This window comes from Ovis canadensis, chromosome 5 (assembly GCF_042477335.2).
Source record: "Ovis canadensis isolate MfBH-ARS-UI-01 breed Bighorn chromosome 5, ARS-UI_OviCan_v2, whole genome shotgun sequence".
Taxonomy (NCBI): domain Eukaryota; kingdom Metazoa; phylum Chordata; class Mammalia; order Artiodactyla; family Bovidae; genus Ovis; species Ovis canadensis.
Genome location: NC_091249.1, coordinates 107,535,710 through 107,562,742, shown reverse-complemented (window position 1 = coordinate 107,562,742; position 27,033 = coordinate 107,535,710). Strand labels below are relative to the sequence as shown.

At 39.5% G+C, this 27,033-nt stretch overlaps 1 protein-coding gene and 1 pseudogene across 1 annotated transcript in view; one reads left to right on the top strand and one right to left on the bottom strand.

Moving 5' to 3' along the window:
- The window catches only part of ARSK (arylsulfatase family member K), a 56,479-nt gene that overhangs the window by 8,756 nt on the left and 20,690 nt on the right, over window positions 1–27,033 (bottom strand). The window contains exons 4-6 of the mRNA XM_069592595.1: window positions 14,983–15,265; window positions 9,262–9,433; window positions 4,981–5,205 (exon numbers count right to left, since the gene is read on the bottom strand). Coding sequence (XP_069448696.1) covers window positions 4,981–5,205; window positions 9,262–9,433; window positions 14,983–15,265 — 680 coding nt within the window. The remainder of the gene's footprint in view (window positions 1–4,980; window positions 5,206–9,261; window positions 9,434–14,982; window positions 15,266–27,033) is intronic.
- LOC138440616 (RNA N(6)-adenosine-methyltransferase METTL16-like) lies at window positions 9,697–11,783 on the top strand (annotated as a pseudogene).

Here is a 27,033-nt window from a genome sequence, read left to right as displayed (position 1 = left end):
TGCCAGTCCTAGAAAATGACAAGGGGATAGGGCCTACAACGATACTTAGACTAAAAGAACTCTTCGTAACTTATCATCAAATATCATTTCATAGAAAATAATCACTCTCCCAAAGTATCTTTAAAAACTGTTCACAAATTCAATGTTTTTAATAAAAACATTGTACCATCTTAAATTTCAACAGGTTTTTTTTATAGTAAGGTACTTTACTAAAACAGGAATACCAATTGGTCTTTCCTATTTAATATCTTTCTACTTAAGGTTTTTTGAGTCACCATCTTTTATGTATTTCTAACGTTCAAAGAATGGAAGGGAAGAGGAAGTCTGGCTTGAGGTTTTGATCTGAGAAATTTAATCCCATATTCTGTATAAATTGGATTCATACAAAACAATACAGCTATGTATGGCTAAGGTAATATAGAAAGGACCTTTGGAAGTCTCAGAATAGATTATGTCTGTTTTAAGCTTCTAACTGGTTAGGAAGAATCACAAAATAAGTCTTTAATAGACACTTTATCAAAATCTGTATGTTTATTAAGCTTAGATAGAGTACACTGTCTCACAGGTCTAAATTTAGAGTTATTAATCACTACTAAAAGTAGCTTTAAACTCTAAATACTTTCATTTTAAAAGGCTGAATTAAACATCAGATTAAACCCAGACCATCAGAATTATCTTTGCTTTGTTGACTTGAAAGTTTGTTTAAACAAGGCAACAGATTCAGTTTATGCTAATCCTGGTTTAATCGTTAATAGTATCCCTTTACTCTAAAAAAATGTGCTGATTTGGACAATAAATTAGGTAGATACTTTATCTCAATAACCAACAAGCCACACCAAAACAAAAAACTATTTATATACTTATTTAAAAGCCTGCAGTTTTCTTTTCAATAATACAGGGGGGCCATGTCATTTATCATTTCACTTTTTAAAGTAAAATTGACTATTTTTTACCCAGTTCATCACTACTAGATATTCATACTGTTTCTAATTCTTTAATATAATGTAATATTATCCATGGAGATAAATCTGTGTGTGCATCTATAGGTTAATTTGGACATGGAACAACAGACTGGTTCCAAATAGGGAAAAGGAGTATGTCAAGGCTGTATATTGTCACCCTGCTTATTTAACTTATATGCAGATTACATCATGAGAAATGCTGGACTGGATGAAGCACAAGCTGGAATCAAGGTTGCCAGGAGAAATATCAATAACCTCAGATATGCAGATGACACCACCCTTACAGCAGAAAACAAAGAAGAACTAAAGAGACTCTTGATGAAAATGAAAGAGGAAAGTGAAAAAGTTGGCTTAAAACTCAACATTCAGAAAACTAAGATCATGGCATCTGGTCCCATCACTTCATGGTAAATAGATGGGGAAACAGTGGAAACAGTAAGAGACTTTATATTTTGGGGCTCCAAAATCACTGAAGGTCATGACTGCAGCTATGAAATTAAGATGTTTGTTCCTTGGAAGAAAAGTTATGACCAACTTAGACAGCATATTAAAAAGTAGAGACATTACTTTGCCAACAAAGGTCTGTCTAGTCAAAGCTATGGTTTTTCCAGTAGTCATGTATGGATGTGAGAGTTGGGCCATAAAGAAAGCTGGGCACCAAAGAATTGATGGTTTTGAACTGTGGTGTTGGAGAAGACTCTTGAGAGTCTTTTGGACTGCAAGGAGATCCAACCAGTCCATCCTAAAGGAAATCAGACCTGAATATTCATTGGAAGGACTGATGCTGAAGCTGAAACTCCAATACCTTGGCTACCTGATGTGAAGAACTGACTCATTGGAAAAGACCCTGATGCTGGGAAAGATCAAAGGCAGGAGGAAAAGGGGATGACAGAGGATGAGATAGTTGGATGGCATCACTGACTCAATGGACATGAGTTTGGGTAAACTCCAGGAGTTGGTGATGGACAGGGAGGCCTGGTGTGCTGTGGTTCATGGGGTCTAAAAGAGTCAGACACTACTGAGCAACTGAGCTGAAATGAATAGGTTAATTCCTAAAATTGGAATTTTCTAGGTCAAAATATATGCATATTTCTAAGCAATTTGGAACATAATGCCACATTTGCCTCCAGGAAATCTGTGCCAGTTTATACTCCCAGCAGCAGAACATGAGAAGGCATATTTCCAATATGAGATTTCTGCTTTTTAAAAGAATCTTTGCAAACTCTATGTGTGAAAGAAAAATGGTATCTTCTTGTTTTTATATTTTTCTGACTACTGAGTTTGAAGCTCTAAAAATATCTTGGCCATTTCTATGTCTTCTGTTGTGAATTGCTTGTTTATATATTCTGGTCAATTTGCTAATAGGGTATGTCTCTTTTTCATAGATTTGTGAGAGTTCTATTAATATTAACCTTTTATCACTTATAAAAGGTTAATTTTAGATAAATAATGTTATATGTTGTTTCGCAGCTCCAGCAAAGGTTCTTGTTTTTTATTTTTTGGCCTTGATGTGTGCGGCATGTGTGGGATCTTAATTCCCGGACCAGGGATTAAACCTTCACCCTCTGCAGTGGAAGCACAGAGTCTTAACCAGTGGACCTCTAGGGAAGTCCCCTAAGGCTCCCCCTTGCATCTTTTTGTTTCTACCTTATCTCTGATTAACATCTGGTTAATAGGATGCTTCAGTGTTTTATATAAAGTTCCATGCCTAGATATTCTCTTCATTCTCCTCTGCCAACCATATAACTGTAATTTTTTCCCTTTTCATAATAAAAATATTCGTTATGAAACACATTAAGCCTTGAAGATGTTAATTTCCTGTTTAGAACTGGAGAGACACTGATCTTTGGCTTTACTTGCTTGAGTTGGGCAGGTCAAATCAACACATGATGTAAATCCTGTTAATACAATATATTCTGCTGGGAAATGTGATGCAGAAGGCGTCTATTAACAAACGCCAAAGTTAAAAGCAACAAAAACCTATGTAGACCTATGAGTTTTTTTTAAACTGTAATAACTGACAAATTATTTTAAAAATTTATAGTTTTAGGGAACTTAACATAATTTCCAGAAGGGTACGGAAGAAATGCAAAGGGGTTTCTGGGAACATTTTGTTTGGCTAAAGAAATGCTTACTGTCACGCAACATAAAATAGGCAAGGATAGGAAGGTGTCCCCCAGGTGGATAAATGACAATTCCCTCATTCCAAACAACTTTATTTAGTATTTTCTTAAATAAGCTGTTAAGATACATACATTATGAAATCTTTCAGTTTGCAGATGATTTTTAACTTCATGAGGTTGGCAAGTAGTGATAATGGTGTATCAAGATTGTAGAGAAAATTTGCATTATAGGCAAATATAAAACAATATTCAAAGAAAAATGATTTAAACAGTGCCTATTAATTAACACATAAAGTGATAGAAAGACTAGAAAGAGATGAGAACTCATCACAGACAGCTTTCTACAGATACTGGACTATTTAGCTGCTAAGTCAAAAAAGACAAAATGCCAAATATCACTATGAAATACATTGAGGGAAAACTGAGAAAGAATCATCCCAGCCTTTAACTGTCTTTTGCAGTACTGATCACTGTACCTCAAGAAAGCAGATCAAGGGTAAAAAGTTCAGCAAATTTGGGTGGGGAGAGTTCCATATGAGAAAAAACTAGGGGAGGAAACTAAAGAAATGCCACTGTAAAGAATCATTCATATAGCTACATCATACAGCTATAAACATGATAATAAGGGAGACACTTAAAATATACATAATCACACACACCCATTTTTGAATGAAAAACAGAAGTAAGGAAAAGTAATAGGTATTGCCTGGAAATTGATGGAGCCAGAAAGTGGCAAAGATATGACTGTGTGATAATTGCTTTGGGACAAAAGGGAACCAGCAAATGATGAGTAAGAAACTGAACAGATTAAAAATACACACCAGGCAAAAGAACAACAAAGAAGTGTGGTCAAATATGCAAGTGACTTGAAAGAGAAAAGAAGAGCATTGATTTTTTTAAAAAAAATTGGCCGTGAGGCTTGTGGGATTTTAGCTCCCCAGCCAAGGATTCAACCTGGGACCTTGGCAGTGACAGGGAGTGCTGAATCCTAACCACTGGACCACCAGGGAATTCCCAGCACTGATTTAAATGCACAATAAAGAAATTTAAGACCCTGTAACTGTTTTTAATTAAATGAAGGTGAAGACTTTGTAGCAGAAAAAAAGGAGATAATAAGATTTTTCTTATTTAATTTCCAGATATGTTTGTTTCACATTTTAATGTATACATATTAAACACATATATCTTATGCTATGTTACAATTTTCTTTCACCAAAATCTATTTATAAATTGATGGTATTTTTGCAATTGATGGTGCCTTAGAACAGAGTATTTGATGCTATTGAATTTAAAGTCTCCTCTAAATTAGAAGCTAACAGTTCTATATAACTTCTAAATTTATGATGGCTTTATTCTAGTATTTTTAACAAAAATTGCTAAATACCCACATCCAAATGTTGCTATTCGAGACCTATGGTTATGCTTACAGACATTAAGAAGCTAGTAAAACAAGTCATGCAGAACAATCTAAGGGTTCTGAGGAGAAATATGCACATAGCATCAACATTAAGGGACACATGTAACATTGTGAAAAATTAGAAGTTTCAAAGTAGATGGAATAATCCGGAAGGGAAATGCCTACATTTTAGGTAGGGGATGGTAGAGAATCAAATGATACACAAATCCTATCCATAAAGTTATAGAACTGAATATCTTATGTGGCTCACTTTATTGTCATATCCTGGTTGTGAATCTTTTGGAGGAAGAAGGACTAGAGGAAGCGAAGGCCAAAGGAACCTGAGGAATATTATCCTCATTTTTCAGACATAGACTTGACTCACAGTTAAATCAGCTGCTCAAAGTTATGAACAAGTCAGCAGGGGCCCCTAACCTATCTTGTTTATTCATTTCCCAGCATTATTACAAACAAATATTCACAGAATGGCATTACTTACCAAGCATAGTAGGGTAAATATCCACAAGAGACACCACACTTGATACTTGTAGGTTGGCCTGGATTCCCGGCCCCATGATCAAGAGTGGGACATGGGAGCTAGCTTCGTACATACTCATCTTATAGAACTGTCGGTGCTCCATAGCCAGCTCCCCGTGGTCTGCGGTGTATATGACGACAGTCTTCTGGAGAAGACCTAACTGGCGAAGAGCCAAGATAATTTCACCTGCAATATAAATTGAAGTAAATCTTAATCAGCCTTTAGTTCACTTTTTCATGGTGACTGCAGCCATAAAATTCAAAGACGCTTACTCCTTGGAAGAAAAGTTATGACCAACCTAGATAGTATATTCAAAAGCAGAGACATTACTTTGCCGACTAAGGTCCGTCTAGTCAAGGCTATGGTTTTTCCAGTGGTCATGTATGGATGTGAGAGTTGGACTGTGAAGAAGGCTGAGCGCCGAAGAATTGATGCGTTTGAACTGTGGTGTTGGAGAAGACTCTTGAGAATCCCTTGGACTGCAAGGAGATCCAACCAGTCCATTCTGAAGGAGATCAGCCCTGGGATTTCTTTGGAAGGAATGATGCTAAAGCTGAAACTCCAGTACTTTGGCCACTTCATGAGAAGAGTTAACTCATTGGAAAAGACTCTGATGCTGGGAGAGATTGGGGGCAGGAGGAGGAGGGGACGACAGAGGATGAGATGGCTGGATGGCATCACTGACTCGATGGACGTGAGTCTGAGTGAACTCCGGGAGATGGTGATGGACAGGGAGGCCTGGCGTGCTGCGATTCATGGGATCGCAAAGAGCTGGACACGACTGAGCGGCTGAACTGAACTGAATGAGTTCATAATGATTCTACCCACTAAGAATTTGTCAGGATGTTTCTTAACATCTGAACATTATCTACTGTTCTTCAGTAAACAACTTATGCCAGATTTCATGTGCTTGCTTCTCAGTGAATGGACTAAAGAGAGGAAGGAGAAAATGCAGTACCTAAGGATAAGTTCCTTTATTTGGAGATCACCCTGGCTTGCTTTCTGTGTTTCTGTCAGGGAGTAGGGGAAAACATTACCTCCAGGGACTCAAATGAGAAAAGAAAGGCATGCCTGGGTATGAGTGCTGTGCACATCTCAGGAAAGGACTGGTGTCACCATCGACCCACAATTGCTGCCCAAAGGGAGGGGATAAAAGGGGTGAGAACTCCTCCTCCTGATACCCTTTCTCTCAAATTCCCTATCACTAGATCATGCCCATGAAGCTGGCTGAGTCTTATGGAAATCCCACCTTTGAAAAAAAGGCTGGAAGCAGTACAGATGATATATGAATGTGATTTGGCATATTCTTAGACAGTAAAATTCCTCTGACCAGTCCTGTCTCTAAGGGACATGAAACTTAATCATTTTAATTAAGGGAACACAGTAAGACCCAAGTCTAGAGAGAAGCATCATTTCTACTTTGGCAGCTCCTGAATCTGGCCTTCAGGGCTCTGTATTATTAAAAAAAAAAAAAAAAAAAAAAACAACCCATAGGCAATTCTGAGGTCCAGTTGGATCTGAGACCCAGTCTCTGAGGAGTTATTTATGGGGTGCAGACCATCAGAATCTTTCAACTGGACAACTGTACTTGCTCCCTAATTGGTTCGCTTGCCTCCACTCCTTTTTTCCCCTTCATAATAATCTTTCTAAAAATACGATCATGTCACCCCAGCTTAAAACTTTTCCATAGCTTCCCACTGTCTAACTCTTGTGTAAGTTTAGCACCTTCAGCTAGCCACCCCCTAAATCTTTACCTGAAGTAATAATAATCAGCTTGGACTTCCTTGCCTTTGTATACACTCTGCCTTCTGTGTTGGATGCCCTTTCTTCCAGTCTACATGGCAAATCCCCACTCTTCCTTTATGACCCAGCTCAAGCATCACCTCCCTGGTGAAGCACTCCCTGTTCCTTCAGGTAGAGTGAAGTCCTCTGTCCCCAGGACCCTACAACTTGTATACTGCTGTAGTTACAACCCCATGTTAAAACTGCTGGTGTTTATACTCATTCCATAAATGTTTACTGACTTTTTGTTTATGTGCCAGGCACCATGGATGCAAAGCTAGCCACCTCGGATGTAATGATGAATGAGAAGGAATGTCCCTGACCTCATGACGTCCACATTCTTCAAGGAAAATGGACAGTAAAGAATTGAGTAGACAAAATCATGAAAGATTATGATGTAAACAAACAAGATGATATGGAATAGAGTAAGCAAGATGATGGAGCTGCTATACTAATTTAGAGTGGCTGGGAAGATAGCCCCGAGGAGGTAATATCTGGGCTGACAGCTAAAGATTGAGAACACTCAAGGAACTCCCTGGTGATCCAGTGCTTAGGGGTCCACACTTCCACTGCCAGGGGCCTGGGTTCAGCCTCTGGTCAGGAAACTAAGATCCTGCAAACAGTTTTGTGGGGCCAAAAAAAAAAAAAGCCAGCCATGTAAAAAAGCAAAGGGAAGGGCGTCCCAGGCAGTGTTCAGATGCTCAGTCATGGCCAACTCTTTGCGACCTCATGAACTATAGCCCGCCAGGCTCCTCTGTCCATGGAATTCTCCAGACAAGAATACTGAAGTGGGTTGCCATTTCCTTCTCCAATCCCAGGCAGAAGGAGCAGCAAATATAAAGGCCTGAGGTGGGGTAAGAGATTAGAGTGCTTTTAATTTCTTAAGAATATTCAGCTTAGTACTACCAGTGCCCAGAGAAATGTGAACAGTACATGCTAAGTCGCTTCCATTGTGTTCAACTCTTTGCAACCCCATGGACTGCAGCCTGCCAGGCTCCGCTGTGCATGGAATTCTCCAGGCAAGAGGAGAACTGGAGTGGGTTGCCATGCCCTCCTCCAGGGGTTCTTCCCAACCCAGGGACTGAACCCATGTCTCTTGTGTCTCCTGCATTGACAGGCATGTTATTTGCCACTAATGCCACCTGGAAAGCCCAATGTGAATAGTAATGAATACTATTCAGGGACCAGACTAGTGTAGATGTAACAAAGAGATACAATATATTCCATAAATTTTGTAACATGAAGTGAACTGTTGCATCTTTTTTCTCTTAAGAGATTTAAAGAGATATTCCCACACTGCCTGCAGCAATATTTTATGTATATATAATATTTCACTTTTGTTGATCTGGATGAATGGATAGCTGCACACTTTCAAAAGTGATTACAGGGTGCAAATGAGTGAATATTCATTAATAATAGAAAATATTAAAATACAGTTCAGTAACTGTATGGATTTAGGATTGAAGAAATTAACTTAAAATCTTATTTGTATTTAAGATTGAGTGCTTGGAAAGTTCTTAGGACTTTTAAAACCTATTATACTTGCTTTATTATAGTTTATCCATAGGGCTTTTTTGGCTTTCTTTTTTATACTTTCTATTTTTGCCGAGTGAATTCTTTTTAAGAAATAGCCATTTATTTGTTCATTTCCAAGGTTTACTTTGTTCAGAAGAAGTGCTACCCACACTTCACTAATTATAATTATTCTCCACTCTGAAGTGCAGCAAAATAAATGATATGGTTTTATAAAAATAATTTGTCCTAAAAATGGAGATATTTTAAACCAGGGTTTTTCCACATCTGAATGGAAAGTTGCCATAACTCTATAAGGGGACAAGTAAAACACTATCTTGATGGTTATGTCATGGAGGCAGGTTTCGTTTTGAGCTGAGTTAGGGAAGGAAATTTAATATAATTCTGGACCATAATGTACATGGGGAAACTGATTTCAGTTTAAGTCTTGCTCTCACTGGCCGAGGGAGAATGGATGTGTTTTGCAATTATTACAAGTCTGGGAGAAGTCACAAGATTTGCAATTATTACAAGTCTGGGAGAACTCACAAGACTCTATGTCTGATCTCTTTCATCTCCTAGAACTGAAGTTGCCTTATCATTAACTGTATTTTGCTGAATACTGATTCCTGATTAAATCCAGTAAGACGTCTTGTTTCCAGCAGATGATAATTTTTTATGACCTTTGAAAAATATATGAACAAATCTAAGCATCTGTGAATTTATGAATAATTAAAATAGAAAAGACTTTTATTCTATTAATAATACAAATTTCTAATTTTTATATGTGTCAGGAATCTTATAATTCTAAGTCTGAAGTATCTCAGCAACTGTTGTAAGAAATTATCTGAGGATATTCATACAAGTCACTAGCCAGCATGATCACAGTTTGTTGGAAAAATATTATACTTTTTCCCCATCTAATTGCATTTTAATTATATTACTTACCAAGCATAGCATCTGTCTCAGCACACATAGCATAATAAAATGCTCTAATATTCTTAATTTCTTTTTCTGTAAACTTCCCAGTGCAGTTTTTGGTATATGAAGAATAATAATCTACAGGGTGCATTTCTGACAGAGGTGGCCACTTTGGGATTTTGATGGCATCATAGGACACCTAAAGGGGGAGAAAACAAGTTGTAATAATCCTTCCTTCCAACTAGAATGTAAGCTACACCAGACGTTTCATTAATTAGGTTAGCAGAAAAGAATGGTTATGAATTATGTAAAAAAAACAAGCAAATCAAATACCTAAATTAGGAACATATTTTTAACATTCCCACTAACAACAAATATCAATATATCAATCTGTATACATGGTAAGACAGCTGTGAAATTATTTTAGGGGTTATACGTGTGGAGGCTGAATGGAGGCCCAAGATGGCGGCACACCGGGAGTGTAACATCTGCGTTTCCAGAGTCTTCCCAGTGCAGGTGGCTTAAGACCCTGCAGTTATAGAACCCCATAGACTAGTTGTCTGGCAGGAACTTTGACCTCAGAGGTGGCTCTGAGTAAATCAATGTAGGCAAGAAATAGATACAAAGACAAACTTCCTGACTTTGCATATCGGGCAACCAAATATCCAGATTTTAAGCAGTACGTTCAGATAAATCTTTATGGAAAAGTGAGTCTTAAAGACCCTAAAACAGTGAGAGCTCTGACTTGTACTCTCCTAAGGGAAGATTTTGGACTTTCTATTGATATTCTGCTGGAGAGAATAATTCCTTCAGTTTCCTTGCGACTCAACTATATTCATTGGGTAGAGGATCTGGTCGGTCATCAGGACTCTACAAAAGTACTCTCTTGAAGACGAACTGACATCCGTACTGGGGCATCCTGCATCTATCCTTTACTTGGAACAACTTTAAATGGCTGGTATTTCATGCAACAGAAGTAGATGATATGTGCTTCAACTATGCAAAGAAGAATGTGGAACAGAATAACTTATCTTCTTTTATAAAGGTGGTAAAAGCACTACAGAAGACACTCCTGATGGATGCTCTTAAGGAAGACTCTGAGATAATCTGTGACTTTTGCATGTGCAACCCTCTCTTTTTTGCCAGTCAGTTGGAAGCCAAGGTAAAATATCTTCTCGTTTAAAGTAGTTGAATATTTAAGTTTTCCTTGTTTGCAAAAATAAGAGCAGCTTTTATTTTGGAAGTTGCATCAATTTGTGTGCTTCTGGTATCAAGCACCTGAAAATCCAATTCCAGATTGACCTTACAAGAAAGTTACTGGTTTATGTATTTGAGAAATCCAGCAATAGCATGGACTTCAGGAACAGCTTGATCAAGGAGTTCATCATAATATCAAGGCTGAGACTGTTTTTTCCAGGTTCCCCTTGGCTCTGACCTGGCCCTCAGTTGTATCTATTCTCAGGGAGTAAATGCCTGGAATCTTTGAAGACCCCCACCAAGTTCTGTAAATTCAGGAGGTATCACAGAGATTGTAGCAGAAGGAGGTGAATTAGAGTTTGTTAGAAGGATCATCCATGACAGTTTACAGCTTTAAAAGAGATTAAGGTGGTATAACTGTATGCTGAGAAAGAAATGCGGCCTGGCTCCTCTGGAGGAAGAATTTTGCATATAAGGGGTTCCTAAAGTCACTTACACTGAATTCTGCCAAGGTCAGACAATGAGATGGGCTTTGGCTTGGAGTTTTTATGATGATGTAACAGTACCATCACCACCAAGTAAGCAAAGAATATAAGAGAATCCAAGGAAGCCCATTAGTTCATTGTACTGGAGTCTGTTATGAAAGAACTAGCTCTCAAGCATCATCGCTGGGCTCTGAGACAGTGAAAGGCATAGTGGTGTGATGACATGGATTGAAAAAAACTTCTCACTGACCTGAAGGTCCAGAATAAATGAGTTCCCCATGAAAAGGAGGAAATTAGCCCTTTTCTTCTAACAGCCATAGAGATAACTCCTGGATTCACTTAAGGAGGAAGAAAAGAGACAGTAAGACAACTGAGAGGTTCCCCTAGCTCCCAAGAACATCACGGAAGCCTTGGAAGAGAAAAAGTCCCCCTTCAAAAAGTCCAGCAGTAGCCAAGATGTGACTCGGGGGCCCCAGGAGAGTGCCGTGGGAGAGCTTGTTCCACCGGGAGGTCAGACTACCACTGTGGAGGGCCAAGGCAGACTCCCTGGAGGAAAACCCAGAGCCCATGGAGGGTGAAAGGAGTGAGGGAAAGGGAGAGGTCGAGGTTCTGCAAAGTTGTAAAGGCTCTAGCAATGGAGCCCAGAATCACAAGGCTTCTGAGCAGTTCAGCAACCCAGGGTCTGAAAAGGGGAACCATCTCCAAGGAACGGCTGGACATTAACTATTCAAGTGTCTGACAAACGTTAAGAAGGAGGTAGATGATGGCTTAGTTGAAATGTATTTGGTTCAGGGCCAGAACAGGGATTTGATGAACCAGCTTTGTACTTATATACATAACCAAGTTTTCAGGCTTGTTGCTAGTTAACTCCAAAATTCTTGCACAGTTGGAAAGTTCTATAAGGCAGCTTGCTTTGGAGTGTGGCCTGTGGGGTGGCAAGCTGAATTCCATCATTAGCTCACTGATAGCATTATGTGGAATTATCATTAAAAAACAAACAAATTAGTCCATTTTTAAATATCCCTCTCCTATTTTTTAAGTTACAGGTCATTGTAGTATGATAGTTCAGTGGAAGAATCGTGGTTATCAGCATCAACAAAAAGCCACTGGTAAACTCATAAGGGGTTTAAACCTGACTTAAGCTGATCACCTTGACTTCAGACTGGTTTTCTGAGACCAGAAGGATAATTTTTGTAGTTTGATTCTGATCAGAACTTACAGAGCATCATGCTCTCTAGGTCAGCCTTGGCTTGCTTCCTGAGGAGGGGTGACTTTCTCACTCCTGCCCCCCAAGGAGGTGGTGTCAGGGTAAATAGCCCTGTACCCTCTTCTAAAATCAGTCTCAAGACTGAAGACTTTGGGTACATATGATTGATGACCCCTGTGTCAGTTCAGAGAAAGGAACTGGCCCACCTAATGGTGGGAAAATCAGGGAGAGAAAGCTCAGTGATGCCAGGAAGAAGGGCTGATATCAGGGAGCGCCTGGAAACGTTGGAGACATTGGCACATTCCTAACTCTTGTCTGTTTTGACGTTGCTTATTTCAGAAACAGAATTAGGTAAGCAGAACTGCCAGGTGTGATTGAGATACAGCAGAATGAAGCCATATCCCTACCTCCAACCTGTTTAAAGTAATTTTGTAGCAGTCAAAAAAAAATTATATGTATCAGTGAAAAATATGAGCTATATTAGACAGTATTCTAATCCATAATGTGTCAATCACTTTACTATAGTTGTGTGATCAATTCAAAACTTCAGAATCAATAACCTAAGAATCCAAGCTCTTTTTTCCAGTAGTTCACTAGTAAAAATGCCAGTATCTAGTGAGATAGCCAAATATTTGTTAAGAACAAATACAACTTTTTAATATATGTAAATGCTTACAGTTTGGGTGAAAAATCACTAGACTAGACTTAAGTCATATATATCTTCTAGTCAGACAGCTTTAAAAAATTCAAATATATACTAACTGTTTACTTAAAAACTATTTGACTCATTTCATTAGGCTAGTACTGACTCCTAACAAGTTTTTCAACATAGAGCCAGGTGGAACTTTTTAAGAAGACACAAACTTAGACATTATTTCCTTTAAAATAGGGTGCACTACGTAGTTTCTGGATAGAGGTTTTAAAGTAACTTAAATTTGATTTAACATGACACATTTCAAAAGGCAGGCAGTCCTTATTTTGCATAACTCAGGTATGCACATATATTAGCTACCACAGTTTAAATATTAATAATATCAGTTCCCCTACAGCAGGGTTCAAATTTCAGCTACTGTGAACCAAAATTTCAGAAATGGAGACCTGATTGAAATAAAAATGTGTTTATTTGGGGTTTGCACTTTCCAGAGTTTCACAGGATTACAAAATGGGAGAGGCATATAAAGGCAAAAAGCTGCAAGGCCACGGTCAGTTACATGAGTTGTTTATCAAGAATTGTAATTGGATTTGGTGAGCAGTAAGGATGCTTAGGTTGTTTGGGGTTTGAAATGATTGCATAGTTACAAGGGGAGACCTTGGGAGCAGAAGGCTGCAGCTGGCCCGTGTTCTGATTATGGCTGGTAGTGTCTTAGACCTAGTACAGTTCAAAGACGGTTCAAGTTTTCAGTGGTGCAGAGACATGTCTGAGACCAGATCAATGGCTGCTTGACTCCAGTTTGTATGCCTGACTCCGATTTGACTACTCTATTATAATATCAATTTGTCATTATTACCACGGAGAAGGCAATGGCACCCCACTCCAGTGCTCTTGCCTGGCAAATCCCATGGACGGAGGAGCCTGGTAGGCTGCCGTCCATGGTGTCGCTAAGAGTCGGACACGACTGAAGCGACTTAGCAGCAGCAGCAGCAGCAGCATTACCAAAGGTGTATTAACTGTGAGTTGCCTCATAAAGAAGAAACTTTCACATTCATATGCTGCTCGTTCTTTAGTCTACAAGTCATGATGTAGATTCCATCTGTGTATCAGTGATTAATCATGTCATTTCTTTCTACATTTATCAATGATTGGTTACTGCACATCTTTTATTCCGTACATAAACAGACTGCAAAGTATGTAGGTGGCCTGCTTCCTTGTCTCCCACTGATACATCCATGTGACATTAAAATGGATAATCAAAAGAGGAAATTGGTCAATAAAGATGAATATATAGTAAAGAGATAAGCAATAACACTGGAAGTGGAATTCTAATCAAACATTAACTGGAGTTATAGACAAAATAGCTGGAAATGCTGACCCTGCCACCATTCAGTGCACGCAAGATACACAGCCAGAGGAATTCAGCGAAAATTGACATCAACGAGGAAGGTGTCTATGGAGAAAAGGATGAACATGACCTTGAGGAAGTGACACTAGCAGAAATCTGCACATTAAAGGAGCTCTCCGAAATATGAAAGTGCAAATGTGGAGCGTGACCCAGATTTAAAAAGAAATATGACAAATTCCCGAGAAACAGAGAAGCTGCTTGCTCTGTATCTCAAGTTACACAATGGGAAGGCAAGCACTGTTCAAACTACTCTTGATTTGGATTTTTTACAAAAACAAAAACATTTTAATTCTCAATGTTTCCAGTGTTTTCAATTGCAGTGCATTAAAAACGTCAGTTTTACTATTTTGTCATTTCCCTATACATTTATAATCCAAAAGAAGAGTTTTAAATGTTTTGACAAATGTTTTTTAGTGTCCTAGAAAAATGGTCATTTCCCCAATTGACTATTAAGATCTTTTTGTACAATTTCAGCTTGCATAGTCATTATTACGCTCCTTAGCCGTGCAAAGTGAAGACTGCCTGGACTTCTTAGAGAATGTCTTTTAAACATATATATGCAATGCATATAACAGACATATTATACTCAATGTATTCAACTTAGAAGCAGTTTCTGAGTTTTAACACATGCCATTTTTGTAAAATGGTCCCTTTAGTTTTTGTCAAGTTAGATTCAAGGTGATTATACAATTTTCAAAATTTTCTTTAAAATGATAATAAAAGAAACAGTGGGCAAGTAACAATAACATATAGATAAAATGTTAGCTTATGCTTGTGAGGACACACAGTATACACCTACCTTTTTAAGCCAATAAAGAGATGTGTGAAAAGTTGAAGATCCAAAATTTTCTCCTGAAGATGGTGAAGGATACGGGTGCGGTAAATTTAATCCCAAGTACAGAACAAATGGTTGAGTGGAATTACTTGCCTCCTTTCTTAACCAGTTTACTGCTCTGTCTGTATTCTTCCAGTCCGCTTCCATCACTCTTACTTTAGTCTTTTTAGGGGCAAGGTTAACCATAGGCCTGCCTTCCTGTCTGAGTAAGAAAGCAACATCTCTTGTCCAGGCTTCCACACGATTGCTGAGGGGCCAAAAGAGGACAAGTTTAAAAAGTTCTGGAAACTAAGTACTCTTGCCTGGAAAATCCCATGGAAGGAGGAGCCTGGTGGGCTGCAGTCCATGGGGTCGCGAAGAGTCGGACATGACTGAGCAACTTCCCTTTCACTTTTCACTTTCATGCACTGGAGAAGGAAATGGCAACCCACTCCAGTGTTCTTGCCTGAAGAATCCCAGGGATGGGGGAGCCTGGTAGGCTGCCGTCTATGGGGTCACACAGAGTTGGACATGGCTGAAGTGACTTAGCAGCAGCAGCAGCAGCAGCAAGCACAAATATAAGAGAGCAATACGGAAAAGAATTTTTAGACTTGGTCATGTAAATGTTCGGACTGATTGTATGAGGTCTCATTAAGAAAGATGCTGAGTACTGCAAATTCAAAAACCAAGAAAAAAATAACAAGAATCAAATATTACCTTATATGTTCTTCAAAACTAAGACAGATTATTTATGAAGGTTACTTTTTCTCCAAACATAATATTTAGTAAAATAACAAAATACTTCAAACTCCTAGTATTGCTTCTGAATTTTAACATTTTTTTCTTGTTAGAATAAGAGAGGTAGTATTTCTAACCAAAGCTGCTATAATTTCCTCCTATCACCAAATCCTTATATTTAAACAATTCTTCCCTCCCACGGGTACCTTAAGTGTTTCTCAACTCTCAGGTTCTACATTGTTTCCAGCCCTACCTTTTCTTATTAAGAGAACAGTTTTGAATATGACTAAAGCTAACTATGGATAAGGAGACGGCAGCCCACTCCAGTATTCTTGCCTGGAGAATCCCGTGGACAGAGGAGCTGGGGGGCTACAGCCCATGGGGTCGCAAAGTGTCTGACATGATTTAGCAACTAAACAACAACAAAGCTAACTAAGCTAAAATGTCATGCAGATTCCTTGTCCATGATAAACTAGACATGCGTTCTTTAGCTGGTAATTTAAAAGCTAAATGTTACTATCAATTAAATTTCTTCAAATATTTTATCATATCACTTGATAAGTAAGTAGTAGTACTACTACTTTTTCTCAATCAATATATACTGTTAGTTGGCATAACTGTTTCAGTTCAGTTCAGTCACTCAGTCGTGTCTGACTCTTTGGGACCCCACGGACTGCAGCACGCCAGGCTTCCCTGTCCATCACCAACTCCTGGAGTTTCCTCAAACTCATGTCCATCGAGTCGGTGATACCATCCAATCATCTCATCCTCTGTCATCCTCTTCTCCTCCTGCTTTCAATCTTTCCCAGCATCAAGGTCTTTTCCAATGAGTAGGTTCTTCGCATCAGGTGGCCAAAGTACTGGAGTTTCAGCTTCAACATCAATCATTCCAATGAACACTCACAACTGATCTCCTTCAGGATGGACTGGTTGGGTCTCCTTACAGTCCAAGGGATTCTCAAGAGTCTTCTCCAACACCACAGTTCGAAAGCATCAATTCTTCGGTGCTCAGCTTTCCTTATGGTCCAACTCTCACATCCTTACATGACTACTGGAAAAACTATAGCTTTGACTAGATGGACCTTTGTTGATAAAGTAATGTCTCTGCTTTTTCAAAGCTTTCCTTCCAAGGAGCAAGTGTCTTTTCATTTCATGGCTGCTGTCACCATCTGCAGTGATATTGGAGCCCAGAAAAATAAAGTCTCTCACTGTTTCCATTGTTTGTTTTCCCATCAATTTGCCATGAAGTGATGGGACCGGCTGCCATGATCTTAGTTTTTTGAATGTTGAGTTTTAAGTCAAGTTTTTCACTCTCCTCTTTCACTTTCATCAAGAGGCTCTTTAGTTCTTCTTCACTTTCTGCCATAAAGGTGGTGTCATCTGCATATCTGAGGTTATTGATATTTCTCCCGGCAATCTTGATTCCAGCTTGTGCTTCATCCAGCCCAGCATTTCTCATGATATACACTGCATTTAAGTTAAATAAGCAGGGTGACAATGTACAGCCTTGACGTACTCCTTTCCCAATTTGGAACCAGTCTGTTGTTCCACGTCCAGTTCTAACTGTTGCTTCTTGACCTGCATACAGATTTCTCAGGAGGCAGGTCGGGTGGTCTGGTATTCCCATCTCTTCCAGAATTTTCCAGTTTATTGTGATCCACACAAAGGCTTTGGTGTAGTCAATAAAGCAGATGTAGATATTTCTCTGGAATTCTCTTGCTGTTTGATGATCCAGCAGATGTAGGCAATTTAATCTCTGGTTCCTCTGCCTTTTCTAAAACCAGCTTGAATATCTGTATGTTTGCGGTTCACATACTGCTGAAGCCTGGCTTGGAGAATTTTGAACATTACTTTACTAGCGTGTGAGATGAGTGCAATTGTGCGGTAGTTTGAGCATTCTTTGGCATTGCCTTTCTTTGGGATTGGAATGAAAACTGACCTTTTCCAGTCCTGTGGCCACTGCTGAGTTTTCCAAATTTGCTGGCATATTGAGTGCATCTTTTCACAGCATCATCGTTTAGGATTTGAAATAGCTCAACTGGAATTCCATCACCTCCACTAGCTTTGTTCGTAGCGATGCTTCCTAAGGCCCACCTGACTTCACATTCCAGGATGTCTGGCTCTAGGTGAGTGATCACACCATCGTGGTTATCTGGTAAGATCTTTTTTGTATAGTTCTTCTGTGTATTCTTGCCACCTCTTCTGCTTCTGTTAGGTCCATACCATTTCTGTCCTTTATCGAGCTCATCTTTGCATGAAATGTTCCCTTGGTATCTCTGATTTTCTTGAAGAGAGACTGACTCTGGAGACAGTCTTTCCCATTCTATTGTTTTCCTCTATTTCTTTGCACTGATCACTGGGAAGACTTTCATATCTCTCCTTGATATTCTTTGGAACTCTGCATTCAGATGCTTATATCTTTCCTTTTCTCCTTTGCCTTTAGCTTCTCTTCTTTCCTCAGCTATTTGTAAGGCCTCCTCAGACTACCATTCTGCTTTTTTGCATTTCTTTTTCTTGGGGATGGTCTTAATCACTGCCTCCTATACAACGTCACGAACCTCCATCCATAGTTCTTCAGGCACTCTGTCTATCAGATCTAATCCCTTGAATCTATTTCTCACTTCCATTGTATAATCATAAGGGATTTGATTTAGGTCATTCCTGAAGAGTCTAATGGTTTTCCCTACTTTCTTCAATTTAAGTATGAATTTGGCAATAAGGAGTTCATGATCTAAGCCACAGTCAGCTCCCGGTCTTGTTTTTGCTGATTGTATAGAGAGTCTCCATCTTTGGCTGCAAAAAATATAATCAGTCTGATTTTAGTATTGATTATCTGGGGATGTCCATGTGTAGAGTCTTTTCTTATGTTGTTGGAAGAGGGTGTTTGCTATGACCAGTTGTTCTCTTGGCAAAATTCTTTTGGCCTTTGCCCTGCTTCATTCTGTTCTCCAAGGTCAGATTTGCCTGTTACTCCAAGTATCTCTTGACTTCCTACTTTTGCATTCCAGTCCCCTATGATGAAAAGGACATCTTATTTGGGTGTTATTTCTAGAAGGTCTTATAGGTCATCATAGAACCGTTCAACTTCAGCTTCTTCAGTGTTAGTTGTTTGGGCATAGACCTGGATTACTGTGATACTGAATGGCATAACTGTTCAGGAAGCAATTTCTAAGAAGCCTGTTTTTTATAAGTTTTTGTTAAGGCAAACACCTCTGAAATACCTTATCAATTAAGAAAAGAGCTTAAACAATTCAAACACCAACATAGAAATAAAGACATTTAATATTAAAACATAATACTCCACATAATGGAAATTTCACATCACACAAAGTAGCTAATGGTTTATAGGTGAGCTAAATAGAACTTTTATCTGCCTCTTGAAGATAGATAAAAAAGTTTAAGCAACCGTAATAAAAACATAGTTTTTCACAGTAGATACTCAGTATCATGCTTAGTCATTCAGCCATGTCCAACTCTTTGTGACCCCATGGACTGTAACCCGCCAGGCTCCTCAGTCTATGAAATTCTCCATGCTAGAGGATTGCCATTTCCTTCTCCAGGGGATCTTCCCTACCCAGGGACTGAACTCATGTCTCCTGCCCTGGCAGGTGGATTCTTTATTACTGAGCCAACAGGGAAGCAGATATTCAATATAGTTTGATAAAAGTAATGAAAACCAGAATCTCAGCAGAATTACATCTAAGAGATTTTAGTTAATTCTGTATAGCAAATGGAAATCCCTAAAACAGTAAGTAAGTATGGTAAAAGTTATCACACTACCAAACAATGTAACAGTTTCTCAATCTTTCGTTTATATCATTGCTGAATGAGAAAACCCTGTGTGATCACTATTATTGCAGAAGAGTGGGATGCTAGGGGTTTATCACACCAGCAATACTTGTGGTAGAGCTCTATGATTTTGTGGTAAGCAGAAATAGCTCACTGAGATTCATACAAGATGTTTAGAAACCAAAGTGCTTTCTTTTCAACCAAGGGGTATTATATGGGAACAAATGGCTGAGAAATGATTACAGGGAACAAGGAAATTACAGGAAACCTTCTAATGCAACCTAATTAGTTGTCCATGTGAAATTGTGATTTATAATGAAAAGTATATATTTGATTTCCATCATGGATTCTGATACAATTTCCTAAAATCCTCAGGATTTTCTAAGAGATGAAAGCAACCAAAATGTCTTCTGTTATGTTAATGGGGTTACTTTTGCACCTCACCTGGGTTGTGGCCTGGATCCCCTAAACAACAAAGAGATTAGAGGGTTGAGTCTTATTGCCTGCCTCTGACCTCCAAGGAGGGAGGAGATTGGAGAGGGAATCGCAATTGATTTCAATCACCAGTGGTCAGTGATCTAATCTATGTCTCCCTATAAGGGCTTCCCAGGCGGCACTGGGGTAAAGAACCTGCTTGTCAATGCAGGAGATGTAAGAGACACCGGTTTAGTCCCTGGGCTAGGAAGATCCCCTGCCGGAGGGTATGGCAACCCCCATTTTGGTTAGAGAATCCCATGGACAGAGGAGCCTGGCAGGCCACAGTCCATAGCATCGCAAAGAGTTGGACGTGACCGGTGACTTAGCACACACACACACCTCCCTATAAAATCCAAAAAATGAGAGGGTTGAGGGAGGGGTGGAAGAGGGGTGGGCTTAGAAGAAGGCATGAAAGCATCATGTCCTTTCCCCAGGCATCTTTTACATTTGGCTGTTTCTGAATTATATCCTTTTATAATAAACTGGGCTTCCCTGGTGGCTCAGACGGTAAAGCATCTGCCTGCAATGCAGGAGACCTGGGTTCAATCCCTGGGTTGGAAAGATCCCCTGGAGAATGAAATGGCAACCCACTCCAGTACTCTTGCCTAGAAAATTCCATGGATGGAGGAGGCTGGTAGGCTACGGTCCATGAAAGTGCAGAGTCGGACATGACTGAACAACTTCACTGGTTCATAATAAACTGGTAATCTGGTAAGTAAAATGTTTCTCTGAGTTCTGTGAGCCACTGTAGCACATTAACGCAAGGGAGAGGTCATGGGACCCTCTGATTTCACAGTTGGTCAAGTCACAAGCATGGGTGGCAAACCTGGACACGTGATTTGTGTCTGAAGTGGGGTAGCGGGGCCGTCTTGCATACTAAGCCTGCAACTTGAGGAATTGAGCTACATTTTAGGACACTCTGGAGTTGGGGGCAGAGCCCTGAATGGTGATCAGAGCCTTTAGTAGGCTCTGGATTGACACAGGTATAGACTGTTGCTCTGGTTGGGCTAACCAGCCTCCTCAGTCGACCTTACAGTGCAGTCATGAGTGGGCCTAGAATGTCTCAAGGAAAGATTGTGCTTGAAAGATGGCTATATTGAACTCAGATTACCATCTTTTGCCACAGCAATGAGTAAGTGTGATTTCACTTAATCTTTCTGGCAAAGTTATGCCCCTTTCCTTGTTTTTTTTTTTTTTTCTTTTAATAGTTCTTTGTTTCTGAGGTTCTTTTTGGCCCAAGTTGGTCCCCTTAAGGATAAAAAGGCTTATATCAACTTAATTTTGGCCCAGTCTTACTATTACAACTAATTTCAAACTTAGCTCCATTTTTTGCCATTTTTTCTAAATAACATGTGATTTACCCTCCTATCTTAGTGGCATCTTCTTTTGTCTGTTTCTGAGTGTGTGGGCTTTTGGCATGATTCCTGTAACTGCTGGAAGTGGAGTATAACAAATGCTTTCATCATTACTAGGGCAGCAGAGACAGGATTATGGCTGAAGGTAAAGGTTCCTCTCTCCCAATTTTCCCTTTTGCCTCTCTCTGGCTATCCCAAGACTCCTGAGTAACCTAGCTGATCAAGAGGGTAATACTTTGATTGATTAGTCGACCCATGTTCAAGCATTGTGCCTAAGTATAAAGTAACAACTTTTTTTTTATAACTTAAAAAACATTTAGCACTTTTTATACATTCAATACATATTAATGCATGTGTGCATGCTAAGTTACTGCAGTTGCATCCAACTCTTTGCGACCCTATAAACTGTAGCCCACCAGTCTCCTCTGTCCATGGGATTTCCCAGGCAAGAATACTGGAGTGGGTTGCCATTTCCTTCTCCAGGGGAATCTTCTCAGCCCAGGGATTGAACCCGTTGCCTCCTGCAGCTCCTACACTGCAGGTGGATTCTTCACCGCTGAGCCACCAGGGAAGCCCAGTACATGCTAACAGTGATAATCAGTGTTGATTCACTGTTCTGCTCTCACTGCTCCCTGGGCCAGCCCGGGCCCTTGTTACTCGGATGTAGTATAAGCAGTAGGTGCTCCAGGAGCTGCACTTCTCAGTTCAGAGTCCCTTCTCCCAGCCCAAAGTTCCCTTGGCAAGTAATACTAATGAGGAGAATAGGGAAAGACAATGTGAATATACAACCGCATCATTGACGGCAATTACTGTGACAGAATTGCCATCAGTACCTGAGAGCTCAGTAGGTAAAGACTCTGCCTGCAATGCAGGAGACCCCGGTTTGATTCCTGGGTCGGGAAGATTCACTGGAGAAGGGATAGGCTACCCATTCCAGTATTCTTGGGCTTCCCTGGTGGCTCAGCTGGTGAAGAATCTGCCTGCGATGCAGGAGACTTAGGTTCAATCCCTGGGTTGGGAAGATCCCCTGGAGAAGGGAAAGGCGACCCACTCTAGTATTCTGGCCTGGAGAATTCCATGGACTGTAGAGTCCATGGGATTGCAAAGGGTTGATGCGACTTTCACTTTTTCACTGTGACAGAAAGATAACTCTTAAAGATATAATTTTCTCTAATAAACAACCAATGTTTTCATCCCTCTTTAACCGGGTCAAACTATTGTACCAGGAAACATTATCTTTTGACCATGTGCTTAGACCTGCTTTGTCTTACTGTTCAGCATTGCCTCCCCTGACCTCCTACTCTCCGTGACTTGCTATAACCTCCTCAAAATAGAAAACTTTCTAATTAGTTGGTCACTGGGGGTATTTGGGACAAATTTCTTTTCATTCCATTTCTGTGTACTTTGTCTGGAATATTAAGAGTGCGTTTTCAATCAGGACAATAATAATAATAATAAAAAGGCTTGTATTTATGGTGAGGAATGAAAACTACCTGTGGTTTAGATCAGTGGTCCCTAAGCTTTTTTTGGCACCAGGGACTGATTTCACGGAAGACAGTTTTTATACAGACCAGGGGTGGGGGCAGGGGAATGGTTTCAGGATGATTCAAGCACATTACATTTTGCATGTTATTTCTAATCTCATGCTGCCGCTGATCTGACAGGAGGTACTGGGGGAGCTTGGAGATCCCTGGTTTAGAGACTGATTCACTGACTCTTCTCATTATAAATTTACAGTCTTACTTTGGCCACCTGATGAGCTGACTCATTTGAAAAGACCCTGATGCTGGGAAGGATTGAGGGCAGGAGGAGAAGGGGACGACAGAGGATGAGATGGTTGGATGGCATCATCGACTCAATGGACATGGGTCTGGGTGGACTCTGGGAGTTGGTGATGGACAGGGAGGCCTGGCGTGCTGCGATTCATGGGGTCTCAAAGAGTCAGACACGACTGAGCGACTGAACTGAACTGAAATTGAAAATAGGCACAAACATACAATGTAGTTTCCTACATGCCAGCATTTCTTAGAGTGTGGCCCAGCCATCTCTGGGAGGTCCCCCAGGAGCTTTCAGGAGGTCCACGAGGTCAAAACTATTATCATAATGATAGTAAGACTTTTTTTTTTTTTGCTGTTTTTCATTCTCCTGGCTGTACAGTAGTAGAGACCACTTTAACGAAGCCTCACGCGGGAGATAGGTGGAGTACACCTATCTCAAAGGAAACCGTTCTTTATAAACTTAGGCTTCAATGCGTCATTTTGCACATATATACTAAGCACCCCTCCTAAGTGGTCCAAAGTTTATTTTACCTCTTTGAGGAAATGCAAGTGAGGCTTCTCAAAGGGATACAAAAGTAACCACGTGTTTCTGATAAAGGCATTCACAATTGATTATACCTGGTCTACCTCCCTCTGAGGTCCAGTTCCTTACATCTTTGCTACTTCAAGCAGCATCAGCATCACCTTGTTAAATAAACAGAATTTTGAGCCCCATCCCAGACCCACTGAACTGGAAAGGGCATTTAATGAGATGCCCAGCGGATCTGTACGTATGTCACATTTTGAGATGCACTGCTCCACATAACAGCGTATGAATTTTTATGCTTGAGAGCCTCAATTTTTAGATGAGATAATTAAAATAGTTTCCATAGTAGCCCATGAATAAGAACTGGATCTATTCCAAAAAACAAGGTGATGGCTAAATGCACTGTCCAATGATCAGCAATTATATTAATTCTTTTTAACAGCAAAATCTCCTAATATGGATGGAAAATAAAACTAACATATTAGCAATTAATTATTGCATAACTCTGTATCTATGCCATTGCTGTGTGGGTTTTCTGTGCCAATGTGCCAAATTCTGCCACTGCAGTATTGGATACAGTCAGCCCACAGGTAGCACTGGGTGAATTTACATAGCAACAATAACCTTTGAAAAAATATCACACATTAAAATTGATGAGACCATAACAGTTTTCTTTCAAAATGAATTAGGAGCCTAGGCATAAACCTTCAGCTTCCTAAGATTACTAAATAATTAAAGTGTCTTAGACTTTAAGAATTATATGGAAATGGATCGCTTTCTCTCACATAAAGAAAGAATCATTGTTCTTAACAGGACATTAACAGCTAATGTATCTCAAATAAGTCTCTTGTGTGGAAAAATTACAATTCTGAATCATGTCCTTGCAAATTTCACTATCAACCTAATAAATTCAGTGAGAGAAAATGGAATTCATATTCATTCCTTTTAACTGTTCTTCTCTCAAAGTTGAGAAACACACCACTTTTTTTAAAAGGGACTCACAAGGCTGTCATCTATCTTTGCATATATTCATGATCACTCACAAAACAGTCTGTTTTAGTTGAATGAATAATTGTTAATTCTGTGTTATTTTATTATATATTTATTGTAAATACATTTATGCAATTATACATTATTATACAATTGTATGATAGTAAATAAATTTCAAACAAAAGGTTTGTTTCTCTTGATGTGGGGGTGGGTACTCAGGGGTTTCATGAACTTGAGGTTGTGAACTTCTTTGTAACCATTTTCTAGTCTGTTAGTGAATTCATCACTGTGGAAGCATCGATTTTTAGAACTTTGAATTCCTAGGTGACAGTGACTGTATATTTGCTGCAGAATATTTGCTGCTGTATATTTGCTGCAGAATATTTGCTGCAGTTTGGTTTTAAATAAAGGCAGGCTTTTTGATTTAATTCAAGAAATAGTTACTGAGTGTTTACCATGTGAAAGGCATTGTGCTAGGCTGAGACTTGAGGTAACTCCCTTAGCAATCAAAATAATACTACCACCTCATATCTACTCAAGGATAAACTCCTTCTACTATTATACTTCAAAAAATTAAAAGATGATTTGCTACCTTGCGGAAAAAGCAACTGGGATAAAATAGTTTGGTTTTGATTACACCTCTAATGGTTTAGATCACATTGACTACTTACATCAGATAAGGAGAAGATTTTGATTACACTTTTAGAGTAATTTAACATCTCAACTTAAGTGACTAACATTTAAAATTTTTTGTAAGCCGTTACCTTTCAGTATTATACAGAAAATACAACCTGGATAAAATGTCATCATATATGAAAGATAAAGCGGGTGGATTATCCCCCAGTAAATCTTTCATTAATAATTAACTAAGTAGTCTCTGCATTGAACATGTTACCATGTCCACAACCCTTGCTGAAGAGGTGACCCAGATGACTACACTGTGTAGGATTTAAGGTTTCTCCTATCTTGTCGACTGGCCAGGAGTGGGCACCTGACCTGAGGACCAGACCCTTGGGTCCTTAACCTGGTCAGTGATTATGATGGAATCTGGGATGAAACATGTGTTGAGTCCATCATCCTTATTTATAGAATTTGAATTTGGAAAGAAAAACAGGTAACTGGTGATTCTCTAGAATGCAGCTATGAGGTTGAGAAAGTCACTAAAAGGAGATGGAGCTTGAGTCAAAAAGCATCGTGCAGGTCAGAATTCTAGCTGGAAGTGATGTAGCTGAGAAAAGACCCAGAGCTGAGGAGACAAACAAGTCAGAAGTTAACGACAGAGAACCAGGATAAAGTTCTCCTGATTCCTGCTTACTGAGGTCCTTAAAGCTGTATTAGAATCAGAATTATTCCCAGTCCCATCTTTTGAAGCTTCCCTGGTAGCTCAGACAGTAAAGAGTCCGCCTGCAATGCAGAATGCCTGGGTTCAATCCATGGGTCAGGAAGATTCCCTGGAGAAGGAAATGGCAACCCACTCCAGTATTCTTTCCTGGAGAATTCCACAGAATTCTGGTGGGCTACAGTCCATAGGTTCACAGAGTCAGACATGACTGAGTGACTAACACATTCATTCATTCCATCTCTTGAGATCAGTGTAACTACAGTCCTGTTCTTAGGCTGATAACCCAAATTCCTTTTCACTGCATAATTAATCTGTTTGCAAATCTTCAATCTATGTTTCTGAATATATGATTTACCAAGCCTATGAAGATACACAGTGACTTTTTGGAAATATTTTATCTTAAACCTAACGCAGTGCCTAGAAGTCAGGAAGAGCTTAATCATTATTATCATTATTCTCTAGGTCACTCTGATCAAAGAAATTCATTTAACTGGGTAACTTTCATGGTAATAGGGGTATGAATGACATCACTGTGGGAATTATTTAAAATCTCTTAGGTAACTAAAACTTGGCAGATTAGCTCAGTGAGTTACTGGATATGGTATACTAAGACAGCCAAGTTGTTGCTGTGATGTGTTTTCCAAACCACCTGCCCTTGTCGGGGCAGAATTTCCTATTACGTGCGTTCTAATGAAAGGAGAAATGCCATTGTCCACTACAGAAGCTGAGTGTGAGTGATAAGCCCTCCAGCTATGACCCCAGGCACCTGGGGAGTGGGCTAGTGAGGTTGCCCATTTGACACTCAGGTCCTGGGATTCTGAATCTTGAGAGAGTGACAAAGACATAGGATCACCAGGGAAGTTTCAAAAGTTCATAGTTTTATACTTTAAAGTGGATCTGCATTTTTATCTTTGCATCTACATATATATATATATATATGTATATCCAAAACTGCTTAAAAAATCAATTTATAGAAACAACAGTCAAGCTCAATATAGAAATAGGCACTAAACTTTGGAGGATCCAGCAACTTTGTGTAGA